Source organism: Equus przewalskii, chromosome 23 (assembly GCF_037783145.1).
Source record: "Equus przewalskii isolate Varuska chromosome 23, EquPr2, whole genome shotgun sequence".
Lineage (NCBI taxonomy): Eukaryota > Metazoa > Chordata > Mammalia > Perissodactyla > Equidae > Equus > Equus przewalskii.
Genome location: NC_091853.1, coordinates 6,190,559 through 6,218,306, shown reverse-complemented (window position 1 = coordinate 6,218,306; position 27,748 = coordinate 6,190,559). Strand labels below are relative to the sequence as shown.

At 37.7% G+C, this 27,748-nt stretch overlaps 1 protein-coding gene across 2 annotated transcripts in view; it reads right to left on the bottom strand.

Annotated features, from left to right (window-relative positions):
- The window catches only part of MROH9 (maestro heat like repeat family member 9), an 83,046-nt gene that overhangs the window by 48,779 nt on the left and 6,519 nt on the right, over positions 1-27,748 (bottom strand). For both annotated transcript variants that reach the window (XR_011532040.1, XM_070591054.1), the window contains exons 4-8: positions 17,352-17,431; positions 10,547-10,682; positions 9,876-9,962; positions 7,815-7,919; positions 1,176-1,311 (exon numbers count right to left, since the gene is read on the bottom strand). Coding sequence is in view for 1 of the 2 variants with exons in the window: in XM_070591054.1 (XP_070447155.1) it covers positions 1,176-1,311; positions 7,815-7,919; positions 9,876-9,962; positions 10,547-10,682; positions 17,352-17,431 (544 nt within the window). In the remaining variant the exon portion in view is untranslated. The remainder of the gene's footprint in view (positions 1-1,175; positions 1,312-7,814; positions 7,920-9,875; positions 9,963-10,546; positions 10,683-17,351; positions 17,432-27,748) is intronic.

Sequence of the window (27,748 nt, the reverse complement as noted above, 5' to 3'; positions counted from 1 at the left end):
ATTCCTAGAAGTAGTCCTGAGCTTTGTTCTGATGAGCAATTAAAGTATTTGGAGATCATGTGATCCCTTTAGGTCTTGTTTTTAAGCTTTGTTAAGTGGCACTAAAACAATTAATCTAGGGGTAAGTTTTTCCTTCTAATGAGACAAAATCCCCTTGAGTAGTCTGCCTCATTACTTGTGAATTATGAAGTTTTAAATTCTAGCTTATAGGCACAGGCACTATTTCCAGTCTTTGTGAATTCATTGGATTTTTCTCTCTAATCATTTTTGGTGTCCCTCCCTGCAGCTTTTGGAAGTTTCCTTACATCGTGTTCTGATCTCTACATAGCCAAATAGTTAAAGGGGACCCTCTGCAGATCTCTGGAGTTCTCTCTTTGGGCATGCCTCTCTGGTACTCTACTCTGTGAACTCTAGCTATCTTGGCCTCTCTGGATTCCCAATTCTGTCACTTCAATTCGGTGAGACCATTCAGCTACTCCTTTCTGTGCTGCAGCCTAGAAACTTACTCCAGGTGACAAATTCAGGCAGTTGTAGACCCCACTTCATTTGTCCATTTGTTCCCATCTCTCAGGAATCATTGTCCTCTGTTATCTGATGTCCAATGACTTGAGAACTATTATTTTATATATTAAAATATATATATAATTTTTAATAGTTTATTACAGGAGGGTAAATTTATTTATGTTATTTATTTATGTTAAAGTTACTTGGAAATAGTTTGACATTTTCAAGTCTCACTCTTATGCTTTGTTAGGCAGGTCAGAGGAGCATTTATTTTAGTCTTGGGCTGATTTTTCCCCAGCATGAAGGAAGAACCTGAGTGTTCTATTTGATACCCCATTACAGGGGGAAAAAAAATGCCTCTTTTTAAAAAGTCCCATTGGTAGCGTTTCTTTTTCTCCTTCTTCCCTGCCTCCACCCAGCATTCCTGTCCCCACCATTAACATCCAACATTAATAATGTAAGTGCAGTATCTTGAAGAACCAACCACATCACCACTAGAATTTTTTGATAATTCTAAAAGGGTTAAAAAAATACATTTTAGAAAGTGGTGCTATAGATCCTGGGGCAGGATTTAAAAATCCATAGACATAAAGCCTTCTTGGGACCCACAAGTAGAATAATTAGGGACAGATTCCTAATAACCCCTGGAACAGCTGGTGACTCTTTCTTACCATTCTGATGCTTTGCAATACAGAGGAGGTGATACATTCCCACGGATGCTTGTTGTGTGATTGAGGAATCAGCATGGGAACACAAAAGAGATAGTTCTGCTGCCAGGACACCCAAACATGGAGCATCAAAACTTGCCTAAAGAAAAACAAAAGAGAAAAATGCATTTGCTACGCATAGTCAGTATTAAATGTCTGCATCTGATCCTCTAATATCTATACCAGACTGAGATGCATTTCAGAGGATGAGTTTCAGAGTTTGCAAAATCTGTATTCAAATCTTGGCCCTGTTACTGAGCTTCAATTTCCTTATTCATGAAATGTGGATAACAAACTCTACCTGTGACAGTTATGGGGACTGAGGGAGTAACATTTATGACAAAAAAGCAAGTTCCTAGACAAGTGCTCAGAAATGATAATGACTCAACTAATGTTAGTTTCTATTCCATGAATCAGGTAGCAATTTGCAGATAGTAAATTCCCAGGATACCAGGTTAGGGAGTGGGTATCAAACAACTTTCATGCTTCCTTCTCCATATATGAAACACTTCAGATGACTCCGAAAGTTACTGGAGAAAAGTGACTTTTCCTCCTGGAATTGCTGATTCTTCCCAAGGAAATTAATTTTTAAAAACTCAGAGCGTTTACTACTGATGTCAAAGCTACGGCCACAACATTTATTTATCTTCCTCCTTGGCTGCTCAAATGTTTGGATTTTCATCTTGATTGATTTATTTGACCAGATCAAATGTGTAAAGAGAAGGGAGTGAAGACATAAAAGAAGAGAGGAGAGGTGGAAGAAACATTTTGCTTTTGTGAAGGTATGAATACCATTACCTGTGGTACTTGCGAATACTATTACCTGTGGGTTCGACCCACAGGTAGGTTTGGAAAACTAGTGGGCCAGCAGAGTCTTCTTGTCTCTAAGACAAATGATTACTTTTCCTGGATAGATGCTTTGATGATTGGAGCAAATGGAGATGGTAAAAGTTAGAGTCCAAGTCGACCCTCTAGGGAGATCCCAAGGCCTGTTTCTTCTTTCTACTTCTCTCATGCCCCTTATCTCCGCCTCTCATGTTGCTTGACCGACCCACCTCACTCTCTCCTCGGATTCTTTCTGCCCATACTTCCTTGTAAGACTGGATTTGGGCTCCCCTATTTTAGGAGTCCTATGATTTAGGCTTGCCTCTACTCTAGGCCCCAGGGAGAAATGCTTTCTTTCCCTGGGTGTTCTTTTCTTTGGATTTGCATTTCAGATTTTTTCTTTCATCTAATGGCAAGATTTTAAAACCACCATTGCACTATGGGCCTAAGGAAAAAGGCGAGGAATTGTCTTTCTGTATTGGGCATGATGGAAGAAGGAGTACTTCCCACAGCTTAGCTCACTGAAGCTGAGGACCATTTACAGGAATTGGTCCTCAAGTCTTATTGTAGCATAGTTTTTGCCTCAAATGTCCTCTCTGATTATTCTTTCTTGTGAACTTGTGAATGTGTAGTTATTAGCAAGCGTTTCTGTAAATGAAGCTACTAGTGGTCTATCTATTCTGTTTGACAGATAGGGTCTGTCTAGATGTGTGTCTAGCAGAGCAATGTGACCATATTTAGATTACAAGGCCTGTGTGAGGGGGAGGGGTAACATGACCTAGGGTAGGCTAAGAGAGGAGTAAGGCTGTGTGGCCTGCGGAGTACACTGATTGTGCCCTCACAGTCCCTTCACAAGTGTGCCCCCACAAATACAAGATTTTGGCAACTTTTGATACAATATGCCTCTACTTTTATAGAAAATTCATCCAAGTGCTGAAAGAAGGAGAGAGTTAGGACCTGGAGAAAAGCAGTTTCTCAGTGTTCATTCTGAAGCCTGAGTACTCCTGCTTGGTTTTCTGACCCTTTCTCACTGGAAAGCTTCTTCTTTGTAGATCTGCCCTCTCCAGTTTCTTGTGTGAAGAATAATTATAGTTTTAAGTGCTAAATTCCAGAGGCAACCACTTCTAAGTTCTTAGCTGCTTCTTCTGGAAGTCACCTCTATATCTCAAAACGTTGGGCTTCCACATCTGTTCTGACATCACTTTGGAACATTGCCTGTCTGTTTCTGCTATGATAAATTAGGGTTTGGCTCAGTTACATCTTTCTGCTTTGCCACAATCCTCTCAATATAGCATATTACCCATTATAGTATGTTACTATTTTTAGCTCTTCCACTTTTGTGTTTTCATAATACGGTAAGACTTTTATTTCTAGTTTCATAATTATACAGATATCTTGTCGATCCTCCACTTTATAAAGTAAGTATTCTGGAGCATTCTTATTTCCCTTCAACTTCCTTCTATCGCTTCCATTTTCCTACTTTTGTTGCCTACATTTTATTTTGCACTTTTTTATTGTGGTAAAAAATATACATAACTTACGATTTACCATTCTAACCATTTAAAGTGTATAATTCAGTGGCATGAAGTATATTCACAATGTTGAGCAACTGTCACCACTATTTTGTTCCAGAACTTTTTCATCACCTCAAACGAAAACCACACACCCATTAAGCAGTCATTCCTTCTTCCTCCTTCTCCCCAGCCCCAGGCAACCACAAGCCTGCTTTCTGGCTCTATGGATTTGCCTATTCTGTCATTTCATATGAAAGGACTCATACAACCTTTAGCCTTTTGAGTCTCATTTCTTTCACTTGGTATAATATTTTCAAGTTGGTACGATGTTTCATTGTATGATACAACATTGGTACAATGTTTCATTGATGTTGGAGTATCTATCAGTTTTCATTTCTTTTTATTGCTGAGTAATATTCTTGCATAACTATACGACATTTTATTTGTCCATTCATTTGTTGACGGACATTTGGGTTGTTTCCACTTCTTGGCTATTGTGAATTGTGCTGTGAACATTTGTGTACAAGTTTTTGTTTGAAGACTTGTTTAAAATTCTTCCCGGTACATACCTGGGATTGCTGGATCGTATGGTAATTCTATGTCTAACTTGTTGAAGAACCACTAAAGCATTCCCTGCACTTTTATTTTTTGCATTTTTGAGTTATAACATTTACATTATATTCAGTAACTTATTTAAGTTTTTTTGTGATTGGTCTATAGATTGGTCCCAATGGAAATTAATAATGTGGTCTCATTCTTGTGACTAAGTAAAGTTGTTCAAGGCACGGGCCATGGTCATTTTAGTTATATTTCTTTTTGAGACTAAATTCTCATCTACATCCTGAATTATCTCTTTACTTTTGACAATCATTTTTTTTCTCTTTATTTATCTTGAGGTGTCTCTTGTATTTGGAGAGTTTTCTCAAATGTCTGGCAAACCTTGGTGGTTTAGTCATTGTAAAGAGTGTGATGCCTCTTGGTGGGGTTCTGTATGTGAGTAAGGGGTTTTGTCAACGGGTGGGCTTTGTTTTAGAGTGGTTATTTGGGGATACTGGAGTCTTGCTGAAGTATCTCTAAGCAGAATCAAGATGACTTAAGTGGGGAACTTACAATTGTTTTGAGAAAAAATTTCCTCAGATTTTGCCTGCCAATGGACTCATGTCCCTGTGGAATATAGAGTGTGTGTAAAGGGGGATAGGAGGCAACATAGATCCTTCTTTATAAACTTCCAATGAGTATTATGTATAATACATATGTTTTCATATAATACTTAATGTGTATGTTTTCATATAATACTTTCAGTTAATACATGTGTTTTCAGCCTTACTTTGCCTCCCACCTTTCAACATTATTTGGGCTTCCATAGCTCCAGCCTCTCCAGGGTTCTACAGGGCAAAGTGCCTCCCTTTTCAGCTGGCCCCCAACCTAATATTCATGAGCCTTTGCCTTTCAGCTTCCCTTGCCTGGCTTTGTCACTTACCATCTTCTGTCTATTCTATCATCCAGAAGTTTGTTCACATTCCTAGCCCATTGAAAACCCTTCACTGCTTTAGCAAATTTCATTACTATCATTTTGTGAGGACTCTAGAGAGAGAGGAGATAAAAGCATGTGGACAAGCTGTTAGCTTTGACTGGAAATCCTCCACCTATCCTTTAAATGCTGATGTGCCAAAGGAACAAACTTGGGAAAAATCTCTCTCTGTTAACACTCTAAGATGAAATGTTTAGCTGACATTTCTTTGCCTGTTGGAAAACTGAATAGTTTAATAGAAGGGAAAATATTCTTTGAGTGTAGGAGTTTCTTCACCCTGATGGGGACAGGGGACACATAAGGGGAATTACCACTGATAGAATACAAATGATAGTCGGGACTGCTCAATAGGACAAGGGCCTCTGAGACCCAGGAAGACAGGGGCTAGGGTAACTTATGAAGAAAAAGTTCTTATCCAGTGAATGGACAGTACCTGAGAATAGAATAGGTAGCTACATTTAGTTAGAGGAGGGCAGAACAAATCTTCACTGATTATTTACAATGTGTCAGATATAGAGATACACAGACTTAGGCCTGTGGGAAGCTCAGCTTTTAATTTGTTAATAATATTTTTGATTGTTTTGTTTTATATATTTGTCTCCCAACCTCATCAATTTCACTGATGTAACCATATTTAGAAGACATTATTTTAAAGAGAAAGCTAACTAAGTTAGTAAAGTCTTAGGCTCCCATAACTGTGATGAGCTGGTGAGGCTAGCTCTTCGTTTCCACCTTCTGGAAAACGCTGGTGTGCTTCCACCTGGTGGCATTTAGCGAACATTGCAGAACACAAGTAATAGGTTATTCCATGAGGCTTCTCAGTCAAGCCTCAGTTATTGCTAGGAACTGTCAACAATTTATGAGAGCCTTCTGTGGCACGTGTGAATTTACACATTTATTCTTTCAGTTGAGGGGTGGGCTGTGTGCAGGGGAGAATGAACTTTACAACTGTGGTTGAAGGGGGAGAAGTGATAGAAGAAGACCAAATCCCAAAATGTTTACCTGCTACCTCAGTGGAATATATATATTCAAATGCAGAGAAGCATGCAAGTAGACCCTAGGCAGACAGTCGCCATCGAATACTTGCTGAGTGTGTAAAACGTCTTAGGAACTATGCTGAAAACAGGCTGAAGTGGTGAACTCTGCTTAACCTCAAGCCTCACTTGCAAAATTTTCTATAATGAACCTTTTAGACATTTGAATGGACAGCTCAAACCCTTTTAGAAATAGAGGGAGGCTGCCTTCCCAGGCCAGAGAATCAGAAGATTTAAACAAGCCACTCCATTTCTTTTTTCGACACCGAAATAGGGAATCAGCATGATGCAAAGAATGTCATGGCCTGGATTTCCCCATATTATGTTCCAAAGCTGATTTTAAATAAGATAGTAAAAATTCAGATATGTTATAATGTTCATCCAGGCTTTCTGTCTCAATACGCCTGGAGCCTCTACGAGTAGTAGAAAATAGATACATGAAGATGGCAACACGAATGCCTGTTTTCAACTCCCTTTATTCTGAACCCCTGAAATGATTCAAGCAATCAGGCAAGCAATTAGTGGCGTATATTTAAAAATCACAGTGAAGGATGTGTTGCAAAACAGAGGCTGAATAGGCAGTATCCATAAGAGATGGGAGAGACGTTCATAGATAGTATGAGGTTTCTCAGAAGGCAGGCAATGATGTCATTCGAAATATAGAAAACCCCAGTAAACGCTGGCAGCTAGGAGATAGTTATTTGTTCTCCATCTGAAAGGCAACAACTAAAAAGTCTGATAATATCCCAGTGTTTGTGAAGGTGTGGGGAAATGGACACCCTGATATTCACAGGGGTGTAAAATGGAGTGCAATTGTGTGTTTCAAAACTTTCACCTATTCATACTTTTTGACCTGATTATTATCTTTCCAAGCATTTCTACATACATACATACCTCCACAAAGAAGACCATTTTTATACTATTTGAAGTAGAATAAACTAAAATATACCTCAAAGTCTATCAAAGAATAATTAAGTAAATTATAATACATCAAAACTATGGAATATATACTTCGGCTAAAAGAAGGAGATCAAAGTACATATATTGTCAAGAAAAATACCTGTAGGATGTACTGCTCAGTGAAAAAAGCAAATTGCAGAACCATATGTAAATATGATGTAACTTTAATAAAGAAAGTCTAAGTAACAAAGCCACATGTCTCAGTATGTGCATGTATGTATGTGGGTGTGTACATCAAAGATGTTTGGCAGGACACATCCCACTGACATGGCTGGGGAGGGGCTTATGGTGGAAAGGACAGTAAAGGAAGACTTCTCTATCTCTAGCGTGTTTTACAATGATGGTACTCAAGAATTACTTGTATAAATTTAAAATAAGTAAATAATGGTTTAAAAATACTTTAGAAGAAGGAGAAATAAGAAGGAAAGTAAGGATGGAAGAATTTACAAGCTTACAGACAACGTCGTGGTCCACAGAGGAGGATCCAGTGAGTCACTTGGTTTTGACACACTGATACAGTTTGTATAAAGCATGAGACATCTTAATCAATTATTTGAGAAACTCTGTTCTGATTGACATAAAGTCATGTAAGATGTTGACTCCTTTCCCAAATTCCCAATCTGCAAGCACAGTAATACCAAGCAGGCATCTAGCTCTCTCAAGACCCAAGACTTGGAAAGCACCACTGTAGAAATAGAGTCTTCAGAAGCAGGTGGCTTGATTACACTCTGTGACTTACATATCCCCTGGCTTTCCTGGATGCAAAGCTTAGCACCCTGCTGATGATCACCATGGCTCTCTCCTGCAGGTACGAACGATCTTCATTCATCCACATGACCATTTCCTGTTGAAAACACAAGAATCATCCTAAAACCACTGTGTTTCCGTCTTCACAAGTCCCTTCCTTCTAGTCTCCAACTTCAGCAAGTCAAGGATCCCCATGGTCTCCTGATTATTTCACATCTAACCTATATTTATTTCAAAAATACAACAACAAGCTAGTATATTACTATCTTGTTATTACTTCTTCTACTATAGTAACTATACCTGGGTTTTATTTTATATACGTCTATCCAACAAATATTTACTAATATCCACTATAACAGTCACTTTGCCAGGCATCGTGAAAGATTTAACACAATGCTATGATGGCATTATCAGCTGCTTCTCTTTTCTTTCAAAATATATCTTCTCTCATTTTCTTTAAATCATAAGATCTGGTTTGTGGTTTAGAAAAAGAATTGAAATGTTTTCTGATTCTTAAATGTCATCTTATCCCAGAATTTCCTCTGCAAAATCACCGCCCAGGTATTTGCTGGCTCATGGTTAGAGAGTATATTCCTGGAAGCACTCAGTTAAAAGTTCTTGAAAATTTTGATTCAAATCTGTCTTTTTGTAACTTCTATCTATTTGTTCTAAATCCTCAGATGCAGGGACGTATTTACAACCTTGGGAAGAGAAGGAGATGGCATATGCCTCAGACGCCAACCACTGTGAACAGACATCCTGAGACAGTCTGTTGGAGTCCATACTGTTTAAGCCAATGGTTGACCAAATCCCTTCCTCCTCACTTGCTCCCATTGTGTAAACTGTTCTGATGTCTGTTTCCTAGGGCAGAAGAGTCTCTAAATCTCAGGGGTCAGCCTCTGCCTTTCCCAGGAGTAAGGTTCAGCTCTTTTTGAGGATCAGGATATATTTCTAGATATGGTAGGTATAAGAACAAGGTGGTTAAGTAACAGGCTCCCGAGTGAGAGCAGCTCCTCCACTCATAGCGTGCACATATTATTGCTTCTATTTCCCCCTCCTGTGAAATGGGAGAAATAATACTAACTCCTCATAGAGTTATTTTAAGAATTAAATGAGATAATCCATACAGTAAGTATTCAGCTTAGTGCCTGACATATAGTAAATGCTCACTAAGCAGCATGGGCTGGTTGAAAGAGCATGCTTGGGAAGAGGGTTGTAATAATGGGGTAAGAATAACTGCTTTAAAGGGTTGTGAGGTTCAAATTTTAAAAATGCAAAGAAAACATTTGCCTCAAGTTAGGCACAAATTAGGTCAATATATTTTATTTTCCCTCACTTTCCTTCTTGTCTTCATAGATACCAATTCTGCTTACTAACTTGAATGTATTTTATGATTTGCACAAACCATGGATGCTCCTGGCAGAGTGAGTCAATCTAGTTTCCCAGCATGTCCAGATAGCTGCCCCCTGATACCATCATGTTAGGAATGCAAAGTTAAAGACTTGGAGAGCTCCAGAGCAATCTTCTGTCCCTGGGTGGGGCATTAAAAACACGATGAAGTCATGGGTGTGCGAAGTGGGTTTTGGATCAGTTGTTTGGCCTTCCTCTGATACTGTGGTATCTATGAAGATAGGATGCTCATGGGATTCCCTAGCCCCAGAGATGTTGGGGAAGAACATGCTTATAGACACTATCAAAGCATGGTTCCTTGTTACGTGGACTTGAAGGTCCTGTAGGCCAATCATCTTATTCTCTGCTGCCCCATGTTGTGTCACTCTTAAGTTGCCACATAGCACTTGGCTTCCCAAGTGTCAGTTGATGCCATCCTCCCAAAATTGAATTCTTAAAATCACATCTCTGTAATTCAACCACTAAAGGGAAGTGATTTCATTTGGGGGATAATCACACATACTGGGAGGTAAAGAAAAATTTTCAGCCACAAAATACTTGTAGGAGATGTAAGTATGGCAAATGGTAAATAATAAGTGAAATACAGTGTGCTGTTTAGATTTATGACAACAAAACAAAACTGCTTATTTTCCTTTTACTTTACCTTTAAGACTTGTAGTTTGTAGAGATCTTTAGATACTAAGATCAGAAGAGTATCCTCAAATATGTTTAAAATATTTCGGTATAAATTCTGAAAAACAAAAATGTTTCACAATCAGCCAGCAGGGTAGCCTTAGATGAAATTTTACCCAACGTCTATAGTTTTGTGTCCTGGTGTCCTGAGCTCTCCCCACAAACTGAAGGTAAGAAAGGAGAGAGGTAGCCATGGAGATGAGACCTCGCCCAATACTGTATGCCATAAATTACTTCTACACCTTAAAGGGTAAGTGCACTGTGTAGCATGCCGAGGAAATAGGGACAACAGATGTTGCTAATCTTCCTATAGGACTCTTCCTACCTCCACCTTTCTCCGCTCACATTTCCTTAATTGCAGCCCTTGCTAGTAAACTCCCTGTCCTTGCTAAACCAATTAACCAAAAATCTATTCACCCATTTGTTCCTATAAATCTTGTATAATCCATTACATCCCATAGGTTGTAGAATTCACAAAGAGTCCAGGGGTATAGATTAGTGCTCCAATGTAGTATTTATCTATTATATCTAAAAAGACTGAAGGAGACGACAACAAAGATTCTAACCTGCAGAGAGAGATTCTGCAGGATTGGTGTGGTGTCGGATGTTGTCTCATCATGATCAAAGGAAGCAAAGTCTTACCTCCAGGTCCTCTTTGTCATCTTCACAGTCCCCCATGTCTTTCACTTCTTCAAGGCTTGGTATAGCAAATACCCTTTTAAAGGATGACTCTATTATCTTCAATTGAGATTCAAATTGCAATAAGGGATCCACAAAGCTGACAAGAAAAAGACGTAATTATTAAGTTCAGAGAACAAATGTAGTGTAACTTTAGTGGTTTTTTCTTAGTGATGAGAGAGTTTACTAGAAAAGGAGGCCCAGCTCTTGGCTTTATATAACACCCAGGTTTCAAATATTCTCGTAAAAATGACAATTGTACTTTAAATACAAAGGAATGAATTTCTTTGTAAAAATCACCTGTAATCAGTTATTTAGAAATCAGAAAATATTTCTCCATAGACATAATAATATAAAGAGTGATTACATTCCAGCCAAGCCCACAAAGCCATGCAGAGCTTTAGGCAGTTGAACTATGTTACTGCCACATTTTCTCTAATCCCTGATACTATATTTCTCACATTTTAATATTTCTGATATTGGAATGAATCTTCTAATTGACAGCAAAAGAAACCGGGCCGTCAGCAACTAGAAAGACAAGTTGTGACACAGATGTTATTGCTTGGTGTGTGTGATCTGGATAAGAGCCCTTCCTGAATTTTTTTTTTTTTTTTTGATGAGGAATATTCACCCTGAGCTAACATCTGTTGCCAATCTTCCTCCACTTTGTATGTGGGTCACTGTCATGGCATGACTGACAAGTGGTGTAGGTCCATGCCCGGGATCCAAACACGTGAACCTGGGCCACCAAAGCAGAGCAGGCTGAACTTAACCACTAGGCCATGGGGCTAGCCCCAAGTCCCTCCTGATTTTTTTGAGGTGAAAATAATTCTTTATGTTTTGAAAACATAGTGATATAGATGGTAAGTGGGAAATCTTGTGTTGGAGTCGGAATCTGTTTGGTCCACTGGACAAGAAAATCTAAATATCTGAGATCCACTGTTTGAAATGGAATCTCTTTGAATATATTAGGTAATTTTTAAGTCTTTACCTAATTTTTAAATTAGGTAAATTTCAAATTTTAAATCAGGGAAGACTGATTTGACTTATTCATGGGCTCTAATAGATTATCAGACTCTGAACAGCTATCTATCAAAAGCTTCCAGGAGAATTTTCAGTGGAAGGTATTTATCTTCTAGGGATATATGATTTGATTTAGGAAAATGCAAAATTAAGGTTTTGCTGAAATAGAAAATAGTGTCCTTCAATGTACTTGGAAATCATATTGCCAGTCCTAAAAATGCTAAAATGGTCCAGGTCATAAACAAGGATCAGGAAAGTAGCATGATACTCTGATGCCATGGATAACTGCTGATGGACAAAGGGTCTTCAAATTTTAAATGGGAAGAAGGCTGAGAGTCAGACATTGGCAATACCAAAGAAAAAGTCACATGCAAATCTATCGGTCAACATGAGCAATTGTCAGCAAGTATGCATTTTTTTTTCTGCCTCCCTGTAATTTGTTTTCAAAAGAGCAGTTAGTAAATTCCTAACGTGTTTTACAAGAGATATCCTAGAAGTGAGTGTTGCAGTGTAAATGCTTTCTTATATTCCGGGATGTACGACCAGATGGTATAAAAAGGAACTTAAGAAGAAAGAACAAGCATTCCTCACTAAATTACTAGATGAGTTTGCTTTTGTTAAATTTTTGAGCTGAATGTTTGTTTCAAAGATTGGAGTTAAGTGAGAAGTAGAGGTAGACCAGAAATAGGGAAAACATTACTTGCAAATGTTTTATGTTTTCCTATTATGAAGAAATAAGACCTGTCAGATAAGTAAGCAAAAGACAATACTTACTTTTGCAAGTATAATTTCAAGAACGACAATTGAATGAAAGAAAGTTTTCTAATAAAAGCATGGGGAAATTATATTAAACATGATCAGAAATAAATCAGGAGGGCCTTATTAATATGACACAAACTTTAAATCAAGTGGAAGAGTATTAAGAGAGATATATACAATTGTTATAAAATAATAAAAGGCATAGTTAATAATAAAGACATAATATGAAATCTCCCAAACCACATAGACACAAAATTGAAAAATTATTGAAAATAATTATTAAAAGGGACAAATTATTAAAATTATTAAAGATACAAGGAGAAATGGAAATTATTAAAGAAAATTATTAAAGATAAAATGAGAAATAGAAACATAGTTATGGGAGAAGAGTAAACATTCAATTATCAGCATATGGCACGTAAAAATAAAAATTCTGCAAAGGAAGGGATCTTTAATATAATTAATAAGGAGATATAAATAAGTTGTATTAAATGAGATAACAAGGATTATCTTTTTAGATAATCATGGAATGCTGACATATATTTGTCATATACTCAGCCATAGAAAGTTTCAAAATATCAAAGGATATATGTTTTATTCTCTAATCACAATGAGAAATCTATCTGGAAAATTAAAAGATTCTCAGTGCTTAAAAATACTTGAGTACTATCAAGAGTTTTTCTCATTTATAATGAGAGAAAAATAAGCATACAACTTAAGATTTTAAAAGGACTAAAACATAGTCAAAGAAATGAAGGACAAAGGCAAAATGAAAATGCATTATAAAATGAGGAGAAGGGGAAATAAGTATAATGGCCCTCACTGGGAAATTTAAATAAAGATTTATAAAAGAAGGAAAAGAGGAAGCAGAAACTGAATAATAATTAAGAAAGACTACATTAGCGGTAAAAAGAAGCAAGCTATTGGGGCTGGCTCCCTGGGTGAGTGGTTAAGTTTGCGCGCTCTGCTTTGGCAGCCCAGGGTTTTGCCAGTTCTGATCCTGGGGGCAGACATGGCATCGCTCGTCAGGCCATGCTGAGGTGGCGTCCCACATAGCACAACTCGAGTCACTCACAACTAGAATATACAACTTCTACTAGGCAGCTTTGGGGAGAAGAAGAAACAACAGAAAAAGAAGATTGGCAACAGATGTTAGCTCTGGTGCCAATCTTTAAAAGAAAAAAAAAGGAGAAGGTATTATATAGGTCTAGTAGAAACAAATAGGATTGATTTATATTACTAAATTGTACAGGTATATATGATGATGTAACATGCATGAATCTTTATGTACCAAATAATACTTGGCCAAAATATGAAAAGCAAAATCCATGATAAAAACAAAAAAAAATTAAAGAATGACTATTACATGGGAGATTTTTGATGCATTTAGGTAGACCAAAAAATTAAAAAACAGAACAGGGTATCCTAATCCAGGGTCTGCCTTTCCATGGACCTTGTAAAATTATATGCCGAATTTTGTTGATATGTGTCTGTGTATTTTGGGGGGAAAAGTCCAAAAGTTTCATCAGATTCCTAAAGGAGTATTAAAATAGGTTAAGAAGCACTGATACTGAGGACTTGAACACTGTGCACCAGGTGATTTACTTGCTCTGCGTTCTTATCTCAATACATCTTTACAGCGACACCAGGAGTAAATATTATTGTCACCCTCAATTTTCAGATAGGGAATCCTAAGCTTAGAGATTAAGCAACTTCATCAAAATCAAAATCTGTGAATGGTGGAGTTGATATCAGAAGCTTGGTCTGTCTGATTCCTAAGTCATCATGCTTAACCACTGTTTCTCTTTGTTTAGTACTATTTTGTAAATTCGAGTTAATTCAGGCAGGCAAGATAGACACACACACACACACACACACACACACACTCTAAAACAATAACTGAATTTATAAATCCAGAAAAATCACCAATGAATGGAAATCAGGTATCTGATTCAGATTGAGTTGTAATAGAAGACAATCTCAAAAATATTAACTAATTTCACTTCTGAGTATAAATTTTTAGAACAATAATTAAAAAAATATTAAAATAATATAATACCACCAATTATGATTTATCATTGGAATGTAGGGATGGTCCAATATCCTAAAAACTATTAATCAATACATACCTATTAATAGATTAAATAATAAAATAGCCCTTTAATCAATCCTGAAGAAGTATTTAATACACGTCCATGTTATTTTCTAAGAAAAAACTATGAAGTAGTTCCTTAAAAGGTTTTATTTACACCAAGAACCAATATTTTGCTAATTGATAAGTAGTATAACTGTTGTTATTAAAAACAGGGAAAACATGAGATCAGTTTCCTGTTTTAAAATATTGTGTTAGAGTTTCTCGTATTTCTAATAAGACGTGATATAATAAAAAATGTTCAGTAAGTTCAATCAAATACAGAATAAATATAAGCCCGTCCAAAAAAATCCCATTTTCATCCCAGTATATCGGTAATTGCTTTCCAAACAATAAAATGAAAAAGAAACCAAAATACAATATATTGAAGAAATTAATCTAAGAATGTGCAGAATCTATATTAAAAATGCTTCAAAATTTCAGGAGAGACATAAAATAGAACTTAAATAATTAGAAAGCTATATTATTAAATAGGAAGATTATTTATAAATGCCAATTATTCTTAAATTATTTTAAAAACTCTAAAATTGCAATTAAAATTTGAGAACATTTTTTAAGCTCAATCAGATATTAGACTCTATTAGAAAACAGCACTAAATAAAAATAGTGTAGTGGTGGCACAATAGAACTCTAACAATGGAATATGATGGAAATACTGGAAAATACCCTAATCTGAGAATAACAAACACATGGATAATATTATATCTTCCTTTCCAGGACAAATGTGGCACTCATTTATTGTGGCAGTATTTCATGTTGGGTCAGAATGCAGTCTCAAAACCCTTTTTTCTCTTGAAAATTTTTTGGAGATATTTGTAGATTCATATGCTGTTGTAAGAAATATTCCAGAGAGGCCCCTTGGACACTTCATCCGGTTTCCCACAATGGTGACATTCTCCAGAAACTATGGTATATCATCACCAGGATATTGACATTGATTCAAGCCACTGATTTTGTTCAGATTTCCCCAGTTTTGCTTGTGCTCGTGTGTGTGTGTGTGTGTGTATTTAGTTCTATATAATTTTATCATACATGGAGGCTCATATATCTACCACTACTGTCAAGATACTAAACAGCTCAGAAACCTTTAAAAGCATAGCTATTCCATTATACAGACAAACACAAAAAACATTTAAAGAGTTAAATAAGCCTTTGGAAATGAAGCATTTTAAATAAGTATTATCTGTATCGGGGTCAGGAAACATTTTCTGCGATGGTCCAGTTAATAAATAAGGCTTTGCTGGCCAGACGATCTCTGTCTACTCAACTCTGCCTTTGTAACTCGAAAGCAACCATAGACAATACATGAAGGAATGAGTGTGGTTCTTCTCCAAAAAAACTTTGTATATGGACCCTAAAATTTGACTTTCACATAATGTTTACATGTTATGAATAATTCTTCTTTTGTTTTTTTCCCCCGACTATTTAAAAATGTCAAAGACATTCATATCTCTCAGGATGTACAAAAATAGGCTGCAAAAATAGCAGGATTTAGCTCAGGGCCCACAGTTTGTCGACTTCTGGTCTGTATAATGGAATTGTGAAGCATAAATTAATTCATAAATAAAAATAAATATCATAGACTAAAGGGTAAAAAACATCAAGTAACAAAAAACTAGGGGAAATTGAACGTAATATTAAAGTGCAATGTAGAATTAACTTTATATCAGATATCATACAAAAAAGTAAAAGAAAAAATATATAGCTATGACTATAAAATCAATTCTAACAAAATAGCATAAAAACATAAAACATCACGTGAAGCTTACTAAACACATACTACCACTAAAATCCTAATAACTGGCAAAGATCATGAGAAAATTCCCACATGATAAAATTTGTAAATACATAAACATATAGAAAATACTGAGTCTTGCTTGTAATGAAAGTAATATAAATTAAAATGACAATGAGGTATAATTTTGAACCTGGTAAATGAGTAAAATAGAAAAAAGCATGTATGTATGTATCTTTGAAGAAACCTTTATTATTAGTGCAGTTCTTCTGGACAACAAATTGATGGTATTTATTAAAAGCTTTTAAAGGTTCATCCCAGCAGCATTAGTTCAGGTTCGGGGGAAGCAAATGCCAAAACAGGGATAAGAGGGGCAGGTGATTTCCAGGAGAAGGTGAGAAGGAAAGAAGGAGGATTAAGGTAGGAAGAATTTTGAACTGCAGCAAGTTCCAGGAAAGGTCTGGCCAGGCTGGTGGGGCTTGTCAAGCCAAAGTCACCCACTTGAGTTGTTTGTCCCATCACACAGCCTGGGTCCTCAGCGGGAGCAGCCTGCCAGATTGAGGCCTCAGCGATGGTGTTCGTGGATCTACGGGGGCAGCAGCTGGGGCTGTCGACCAGTTAGGATCCCTAGCAGTATGGCATCTGTGTGGTTTCCTGTCACCTAAATCAATAACCTCACTCTCAGAAGGGTATTTCAGAGAAGTTTTTCAGAGAAGACATGATCTTTTATGTACAAAGATGGTCATCATAGTATTGGTAACATAATTTAGAAAACTTTGAAATTTAGAAATATTATACTGCCACTAAAATGAAAATATGATTATGTAGAAAAGTAAAAACTTAAGACAAAATGCCAGAATGAAAAGAATTACAGAAAGTTGAATGTGCAATCTACTTATGAATCTGCAATAATTAGATTATCTGCCTCCCAATGCAATACAGAAAGATTCGGAACGAATATGAAAAAGAAGGAAATAATAGTTGCTGAGTTAGGATGGTGGAATTTGGAGTATTTTTTTATTTTTCATAATTGCAATTTTTCTCTATTAAATTTTAAAGATGTTCAATCAGTGAAATAACAGAATTACAGTTTCTCATACCTGGAGTTCATGGCCAGGATCATGGCTTGATCAGTTACAACATTTGAGTATGCATCGCATAGGCTGGTAGCCATGTGCTCCTGTAAGTGTGGGGAAAAAGAAAAGAATCAGTGCTAACAGACCTGTGAGGTTTATAACATCATGTGTAATTCGCTCTTTCACAGAGACTAAAGGGACCATATTGGACTGGGATATAAGCTCAAAAGTTCATAAAAGTGTTGAGACCAGACAAACTGTAATTTAAAGCCACAATACTAAATGCTGGTCATTTACCGCTAAAGATTGTACTTATATAATTAGGATTTCCAGACAACATTGTGTTAGTAATGCTCTTTACCAGGTGCTCTTCTGTACGCCACTGTAACTGTTAAGTGCAATCTACTCAGTGTGGAGTCTACCAATAAAAATACCAGAAGGGTGATTTAAGTCAGGCCTCACTAAAGAATGTCTAAACTCACACTATGGAATGAGAACCACTTACAGGTCAATGCATAGTTGTCTAATGTAACTATTTAACTGTATACATGATGATAAATGGAATCCATTGAGAATTTCCTGTTCTTTATTCAAGAAACTAGAGAACTGGAGAAAGCCTAATAGAATAGCATCTCTTTTCTTCTGTGCACCCCAGTCTTGTTCATGCAAGCGTCTGTTGCAATGTCACTTTCTTGTATCAGGGCCATTAGTACTGTTTATAGAGATTCTCAGTTTCTACTTCTGAAATAGCTCAAAGTTCTCTTCTGTACTGCTGTATAATCATGATATTTCTTATGGGATTTATTCCCGCTAATGCATAGGCAAATGTCTGCCCCTGATGACTTACCACCCTACCAAAAGACTTCCCCTGTTTGCTCAATGCTGCGTCTCTGGGCCCAGCATTGAGCACCCTATGGGATCTGTGTCTGCCTCGGTGGGATGTGAGAGCTGTCTTAATGGATAGGGCTAGATGCCTGTCTGTTAAGTCCCTGTTGTGGACTGCATACTTGTGTCCCTTCAAAATTCATATGTAGAAACTCTAATCCTCAATGTGATGGTCTTGGGAGGTGAGGCCTTTGGGAGGTAGTTAGGTTCAGATGAGGTCATGAGGGTGGAGCCCCCATGATGGGCTTAGTGCCTTTATAAGGAGAAACATGAGAGAGCTTGCTTTCAGTCTCTCCACCATGTGAGGATGCAAGGAGAATATGGCTGTATGAAATCCAGGAAGAGGAATCTCACCAGACACTGAATCTGCCATACTCTGGTCTTAGACTTCCCAGCCTCCAGGACTATGAGAAATAAATTTCTGTTGTTTTAGCCACCCAGGCTATGGTACCTTGTTAATTGCCCAAATTGACTAAGGTAGTCAGATAAACTTCCTGAGTGGGGGTCTGAACTAAACAATGGCAATCTCCCACTAGGCCTAAGCCTCCTGCCATGACCTTCCTGGGAAACAGCACATGGAACATTTTCTACACCCCGCTCTGGGCTATGCTCAGACTAAGTGGTGCAGAGGACTTATTCTCCTTTCTCTAAAATGTTTACATTCATCTCTCTCATTGATTCCTAACAACACCAAACATAATTTTCCTTAATCTTGAAAGAATAATTCTTTGCTGTGTTGCTTATTAGCATATTGCATGTTATTATTACTTAGAGAACATAAAACCTTCTCTATGGCAGACAGCTCTCACTATAATGTGGGACTTACTGGTGATTTGTCTATTTTGATCTATAATAATATGGGCCTCTGCTTCCATCCGTTAACTAGCTTCTCTTTTTTTTCATGGAGCCAAATTGTTACTCCGAGTCCATCCCCAGGTTATTGTTCTGTCCGTATACTTTACCATCACATCTTTTGTTGATTCACTGATTTGCAGCATGTCCCTTTCTTGTTGTAAGAATGCTTTCACCTGTGCCGTATTACTGCTGATGTTTGTTTAATGCCAAAAGCCAATGCACACATTGATAGGCAACGAGGATTGCCTAACAGATAAACTGGTTGTCCCGCGGTGTCAGTCTAGGATGTTATAGGAATTAGCCAGGAATTTCACCTGCTTTCCCCAGTTAGGCTTTTTTTTATTGTTCACAATATATAACATGCTCATCAGTGTTCCCAGAAATTCTTCAATGCCTCCTCTGGGGAGGTATGAGTATCATTCTGGCTTTAACTTCTATTATATGGCTAAGTTCTCTTTTATCTCATTTTCAATTACTCTCTAATCACTATGGATCTTTATTGGAAACCCACAGTAAATAATAAAATGGTCACAATCCCAAAATCTGTACTTTGTAATATATATCATAATGCTAGGACCAGTCTGGTGGGCTTAAGCTTCCAGACTTATTATTTTGGCTTTCTTCTCTAAGCTGACCATCTGCTTTTTATATATATCTTATATCATTGACATTTTTGTTCAATATCTGCTGTCGTTCTTGGCCAGTAAAATTGGAGACATGCCAATTTGACTAGTTCCTGAAATCTCAGATGTTTCAAATCACATACATATAATGTGTGCTTCTGATGCCACCTTAGCCTGGGAGAAAATGGGATTATCATAAGCATTATTCTGAGGGAATTTGAACTCCCCTCGAGTAATTCCCAAACAATTCTGGGAATGCTCACAAGGAGCCATGGACTCGGTTGTCTAGAATACTATGCGAGTCAGCACCTTTTCCTTCATCTCTAGATCACTAGAATGTCTTTCTCCGAAAATATCAAAAGTGTGGAGAGATGAGTCATCTGAATTGAGAGCATGAATATCCAATGGCCTTACCTCTTAGGCTTCCTGTCTGTGCTGCTGCCTTACTGAAGATGGTGACGCTGTCGCTGATGCAGTCACGTGTCTACCACCTTTGCCAAGGCCAGATATTGACAGAGCTGAAGGCTACACTCAGAATAAATTCACCCACTACTCCCAAAGCTAGTTAAATTATTTCCCAATACTGCAGAAGCCACCAGAACCAGTGTAACTACACTGTGCACTCTCAGTATTGTAGTTCTTTCAGTTTCTACTTGTTTTTATATTCGTTGCCTTATGACTTAAACGCTGGGGAAGGTTGGTGTGATAAATCCCTGAAAGACAGTTACTGTGTTGTATACAGAATTGTCCCAATATTTTTTCATGGTCCTTCTCTTCTAACTGATTTTGTGCCTCAACTGTCTTTCCTTAGAAAGTTGCTTTCCAGGAAGGTGTGGGGCCCTCAGCTCCACACGCTATTGGAAGGCCTACCTCACCAATTCGCCATTTTAGACTCTTAGGATCTACACGGCCTAGGCTCAAGATGGGACCCCAAATACACACTTCCCTCATCAAAAAGTCTTTGCCATACTTAAAAATCTCCCCTCTTCACCAAGTATCTTGTTATGAAAAGGTGGAGAACTAAACAGTTCTTTAATATCTCTCCAAGGTTGAATTCCCAGGACACAGACATTTTCAATGGACCATCAGAGATTTATTGTCTATTTTGTACTAGTCACTGTGTTAGGCAATGGGGCCAGAGCAGCAGCAAGACAGTTTTTGCCTATAGTCTGGTAGGAAAGCAAACTTGAAACAAATGACAGAAATTATGATAAGTGTTTCAAAAAAGAAATTACAGGAATTATTGAGAAGCTAAACTAGCAGAGGATATAAAAGAAAATTTGGTTTTTGAAGATGTTTTAAGCCCAAACTTAGAGATTATGGAGGTGGGGGGAGCAAAGAAAGAGTCTTTCAAACAGAGGGACAGTATGCACTAAGGCCTTGAGTTGAGAAAGTGTTTGATGCCTAGAGAAGTTGTTCTTAACCCTGGCTGAGCCTTAAAATCTCTTCGGATACCTTTTGAAAATACAAATGCCTATACCTCATCCCACACCAGTGAATCAAAATCTCCAGAGGTGTGGCCCTCACAACAGTATTTTTTTTAAAACTCCATACACCATTCTAACATGAAGCCAGAATTGAGAAGTGCTGTATTAGAGGACACGAAAGGAGACCATGAGGCTGGAGCAAAGAGAGTAAGGAGAGTGGTTAGTCACACAGCCAGAGAGGTCAGATCACAGCTAGTCCTTTTGTGAGCCCTAGATAAAGATTTACTACTCATCTCTGAGGACAATGGGAAGCCATTTAATGGGAGGCAGAAGATCACAGGGCTGCTTTGTAGAGACTTGAAGTAGGTGCAAGGAGATCGATTAAGGCTAATGTTACCCGAGAGAGATTGTAACAGGCTAGGGTTCAGGTATGGGCAGCGGAAATAGAGAGAAGAGATTTAACAGCTGTATAGCGATGGATAGCAGTGTCAAAAGCTACTTAAAGGTCACACAATGAAAAGATAGAAAATTACTCTTTGGATGTGGAGACATGAAGGCCATTGGAGACCTGGGGAGCCATAGTTCATTAGACGGTTGCTGTAGATGCTCAGACTGGCAGGTCATCATGCTGAACATTCAGCTTAAGTCTTACATTAGGATCTAAAGTCCTCAGGTACCTTCAGACACAAATGAATCTATAAACAAATAAACAATGAAAAAGACTCTACCAGCCAAAGGTTGCTTTTCCTTTCTACATGACCAAAGTCAAGTGAGGCTCTCAAAAAAGCAGGATTACGGGGCCGGCTCCTGGGCGCGGACATGGCACTGCTCGTCAGGCCGCGTTGAGGCAGTGTCCCACAACCCACAACTAGAAGGACCTGCAACTAGGATATACAACTGTGTACGGGGGTGGTTTGGGGAGATAAAGCAGAAAAAATAAATAAAAAAAAAATAAATAAAAAAAAGCAGGATTCCATTATTGTGGCAAAATCATTTGTTACCATTTCAGAACCACGTGGACTTGGTGCAAAACCTGCTATTGTACTGATTCTGGTGTAAAATATTAATACTCGTTGAAGGGACCTTGACATTCTACACCTGGAGAACTTAGGCCTCCCTCTTTGTCGTTTTTCTCAGCTGGACTTCTGCCCTTGTGCTTTCTTTGATTCCTCTACGCCAAACAGAGCAGTGAGCATTTCTGGTGAATTGCATTGTTGATGGCCACTATAGTGTACTCTCTTGGGATTACTCAAAAGTCATAGCATGACTGTGAAAGCAGAGAACCACCACAAACGCAGAGACCCAAATATCCCTGACTTCCTTAATGGGGAGGATTTCCACTCTCTTTGAGTGGGGCCAGCAAAAAGACCTTTATTTTTAAGCTTAAGTATACATGGACATCATAAGTTAGTGCACCCAATATCAGTGCCCAGTAATATCTAACTTGGTACCAGTTAGTCAAAGTGTTGTTTTAAGTTCAAGTCTCAATGTGACTTCATACATGCATTCCAAAACTTGTTGGTGACCGCTCACTTTGGAACCCTATGTTCAATACATCTGTCTCAATATCTAATAAAATTCTGCTGATAAAAATTACCGGTTTCTTTCTCTCTCATATTTTTAATATAATCTTATAAACCCTAAGAACTAGTAATACATGGTATTATTAGTGTGTAAAATATAAAAAAAGAACCTCAGAAAAACAGATCATGAAAACCATCATGTTCATATCCATTCCACCAGTTCAAGAGGATGAGGATCCCTGATTACTATCTTATTTTTTGAAGGCTCCTCATGACTCCTTTCTAGAGCATATCTCTAGTTTAGACCTGGATTAGGCCCCAGGTTGGGTGAGCAAGAATTATTATAATAACAGAAAATTCTTCACAACTCACCTATGATATCTATTGAAGCAGAAAATTTTAACTCCAAATAATTGATAAGATTTAGCCAGCTGGTGATTGCAGACCCTGTTTCTTTATTCTCACATTTTAAAAAGTCCTATAGAACTGGCATTTGCTTTGGAACAATTTCAAGTCAGCTTTACCCAGTCCAGCTAGGACTTTCATTTTCCATCCCTTATGCCTTTTGTTATCTGCTTTGATGATATTAACGTTATCTATGAACACTAATACTTCTAGCTAGATCATATTACCAAACTACTTCTCAATTCAGTATAAAAGGTTCCCCTTTAAACTAATAAATATCTACTGGGCAGAAAAAGTCTTTGTTAGTATCCTTATCGGTCAATGTTATCTAGTCAAGTTCGAAGTGGTAATACTGACTTAGCAATCTAACCGGTGGAGAACCACAGACATGCCGGCAAGGAGTCTAGTGACCCTTGAAGGCAAGATCGTGTGAACTGATTCAGTGATTATGCTAATATGCACACATTGAAAAAACTTCCAGATTTCTTTTTACTATTACTATTGGAGAGACATTTAACAATAGCAGTTAGAATGAACCGCAAAACTACATTTTAATTATATTAATACTCAAGCCATTAATCTCTCTTCCAAACTCCTAGAGCATTATTGAAATTATCTTGTCAGTTAACATTCTGATGTGCCCGTTCACTAATACACACACCTCAATCCATACACATGGAGAAACACTTGGGCTCTGTCCTGAGTTGATTCTTCAGTATGTTTTCATGCGTCTCAGATAGCGGGGAGTCCCAAAATTCAGACCCATGAGATCTTGGGATTTCTTAGAGTGTTTCAATGCAATATCTAACTAACAGGAGTCCCAGAAAGAAGGAACGCAGAAACGTAAGGAAGGAACTTGTCCAATCAATAACGCAAGGTAATTTCTTGGAGATAAATGGCTGGAGTCTTTAGATTGAAACATGAGTGCATGCCTAGTATATTTGAATAAAAAATACACCTAGACACATTGTTATTAAGTTTCAGTTTACTCAAGATAAAGATAAATCTTAAAGGCTTCTCTAGAGAAAACAAGTGACAAAGAATCCAAGTGTGATCAGATTTTCCATTGATAATACTGGATACCAGAAAAAAATGTAAGTTATGCCTTCAAATTTTTTTTAGAGAAATGACTTGCAACCTAGAGAAATCACTAGAACAACAATTGATGTTGGTTGCTTTTATGGTGGTAAGATTTTATTTACTCATCTTTACTGCATGGATTCTTGAAAATGAGAACATGCCATACGACCCAGCAATCCCACTATTGGGTATCTATCCAAAGAACTTGAAATCAGCAATTCCAAAAGTCCCATGCACCCCTATGTTCACTGCAGCATTATTTACACTAGCCAAGACATGGAAGCAACCTAAGCACCCATCAACTAATGGTTGGATAAAGAAGATATGGTAAGTATATACAATGGAATACTACTCAGCCATAAAAAAGGATAAAATCGTCCCATTCACAACAACATGGATGGATCTTGAGGGTATGATGTTAAGTGAAATAAGCCAGCTAGAGAAAGACAATCTCTGCCTGACTCCACTCATATGCGGAAGTTAAACATGTAGACAGAGAGAACAGATTAGTGGTTACCAGGGGAAAGGGGGGCGTAGGAGTGGGCACAAAGGGTGAAGTGGTGCACCTACAAGACGACTGACAAGCAATAATGTACAACTGAAATTTCACAAGATTGTAAACTGTCATAATCTCAATAAAAAGTTAAAAAAAATGAGAACATGCCACTTTCGTAAGACTATAAAAGCATTTAAAATTGATCATACATCCTCTACACAAGGAAAGTCTCTTCAAGTTCCCAGAGACAGAAATTGTACAGGTCATAATGTCTTGCAACAAAGCTATGAGATTATACATTAAAAATAAAAGAATGAGTTAATGGATATCTATATGCAAAAAGATGAATTTATATTCCTATCTCATACCTATTCAAAAATAACTCAAAATGGATGATTGATCTAAAAGTATGAGCTAAAACTATAAAACCTTTAGAAGAAAACATAGGAGAAAAATTGTTTTCACTTTTGGTTTAGGCAAAGTTTTCTTAGATACAGCCCCTAAAGAACAGTCAACAAAAGAAAAAATTAATAAATTGGACTTGGTCAGTACTAAAATCTTTTGGTCTTCAAAAGATTCCATTAAAGAAAAGACAAGCAATGTACTAGGAGAAAATATCTGCAAGTCATGTGTTCTCACCAATAACTATGCAATCTATAAGGTGCCCCTAGATAAATGATCAAGAATTAGATAAGTTCTACATGAAGAAGAAAACTTTACTGAAGATTTAAGTAAGTGGAACGAAAAAAAGTTCCTGATGACAAGACAATAATTTAAATAAGTAAATTCTCCATAAATTAGTCTATAAATTTAGTGCAATTCCAATCAAAATGGCAAAAGAAATTCTGGGAGAAATTTGACAAGTATATTCCAAAGTTCATCTGAAAGTTTAAATGAGTAAAATTAGCCAATACATTTTTGAAAAAGAAGTAATCAGATAGACTTCTTGTTGTTAGTGCCATTGAGTCAACTCTGACTCCTAGTGACCCTGTGTGCAGCAAAGTGGAACCCTGCCCGGTCTTTTTGCACCAACCTCTCACCATCCAGTGCTATATCGGGCAATGTTCCACTGCTATTCACAGGGTTTTCATGGCCAATTTTCTCAGAAGTGGGTGACCAGGTCCTTATTCCTAGTCTGTCTTAGTCTGGAAGTTCTGCTGAAACCTATCTGCCCTGGGTGCCCCTGCTGCTGTTTGAAATACTGGTGGCAGAGTTTTCAGCATCACAGCAACACGCAGCAGCCGCAGTGTGACAACCGATGTGTGGGGTGCTTCCCTGACCAGGAAGAACCTGGGCCATGGTGGTGACAGTGCCTAATCTTAACCACTAGATCACCTGGGCTGACTATAGACTTGCTGAATTAGATATAAAAAGATTTTGTGTCATATATCTGAGCTATCCACAGTGGTTTAAAAGTGCGATAGCTCCTTTACTGCTACTGCCTGCCATGATGACACTGCCTATCCCTGCTGAAGCCAAAAGATGCTGCTGAGGCTGCTGCTGCCATCTGTCAAAGGCGCTGATCCTATTGCTCACTGATAGAGTCCCATGGCTGCTGATGCTCATTATCAAGAGAACTGGTTTGCATAAAAGTGCTCTCACTTTATAGCAAAAGCCACAGGCAACCTCATTCACTCTCACCATTTCCAGCTGCTAACTGTTTTCTCTCCTTTACTGCAGCCCCATCTTTCTAGGACTCAGCAGTTGGGACTATGCTGTAGTAAGACCCATTCTTCCCCCTCTTCTACCAGCCTGTCCTCCTTGAATCACGTCTTGATCGTCTCTTCACCTAAGATGTGTTCTTTCCTTCACTCTTTCGTCCTGCTAGTCTTGCCTCATCCTGGGTGGTCCAGACACACCTGAATCCTAGTGAGAACTTGATGTAGGCTCAAACCCTGACCTTGACATCGAACAAGCTTCTGTTTTATTTTCTAAGAGCCATTTGACTATCTCTTTTTTTCTATATATAGCTATTTTCAACCCGTCTATGTTCTTGAATATAATTTGAATATAATTTGGTTTCTGGGCTTGATCTTTTCCAAGATGACTGAAATATAGACCCTGCTTCTGAACAACAAATTAAGACCTGAAATTGTAGTGCAGCTTTAACCTTTTTAGGATCACGTTTTACTCCGGAGGCTTAGCACTGGCTCACTAATTCCTGCTCTGGCTCCACAGACAAATTGGTGGATCTGACAAACTTGTTTCTGTAACTGGAACACCATAAATTAACTCTTTAGGTTTTCTAAATATTATGTACACTTTATCTTGTCAATAAAACTCCTCATCAACCTTTTGGCAATCAGTGTGTTTGGACTATTTTATTTCTCTAACAGTATCTAAATCCCACTAGATCAAAATTTAGTATGGCCTTCTCACAGATGGAAAATCTCCACTTTACAATCCCTACTAGCAAAAGAAAAGAAAAGAAAATCTCACATCCACATAGGAGGATATCATCTTGCTCTCTACTAATTTACTTTATTGATTAAGAACCACTATCCCCCTGGTGAAATAAAGAGGGATTTCAGGTAGCATAGAGAAAAAGCAAGAAAACCCCAATGATATAAAAATAAAGGCTAAAAGAAAATAACAGTAAAAATTAAGATCATTTGAGGGTGAGGGACATTCACAGACATAAATAATAAACAGCCCTTTTACTGAAGCAGGAGATGGATTGAAAATTTAGATACAAATACACAGTTTTGATCCAGCGATGAAGCTTAGATGATCTATGGAAGCGTCTCTTTGAATAAACTTTTAAAGCATTATAGCCTATTTATTTAAACATTTAACAAAGTAATGCATGCACATGTGCAGTACAGTACAAAAGGGTAAAGGGTGGACTAAGCCTCCGAGTCTTCTCGCCGCGTCAGGATCCCATCCCCAGAGTGTACAATTGTTGCTGGTTTCCTGTGCATCCTTCCAGAGACAGCATATGAAGGTATAGGAATGTTAATAATCTCTTTGGGCAGAGAAGACTCAGCCTGTAAAGTATGCCTAGGAATTGGTTCTATTTTTTGCTACGATTGCTGCCCATGTGGTCTGTCCCTCTTCTCTGCCAGTCCCCAGCTCTAGATTCCCTCCTAGATAGCTGTCTCCCTTATTGACCTCTAAGTGTGATGCC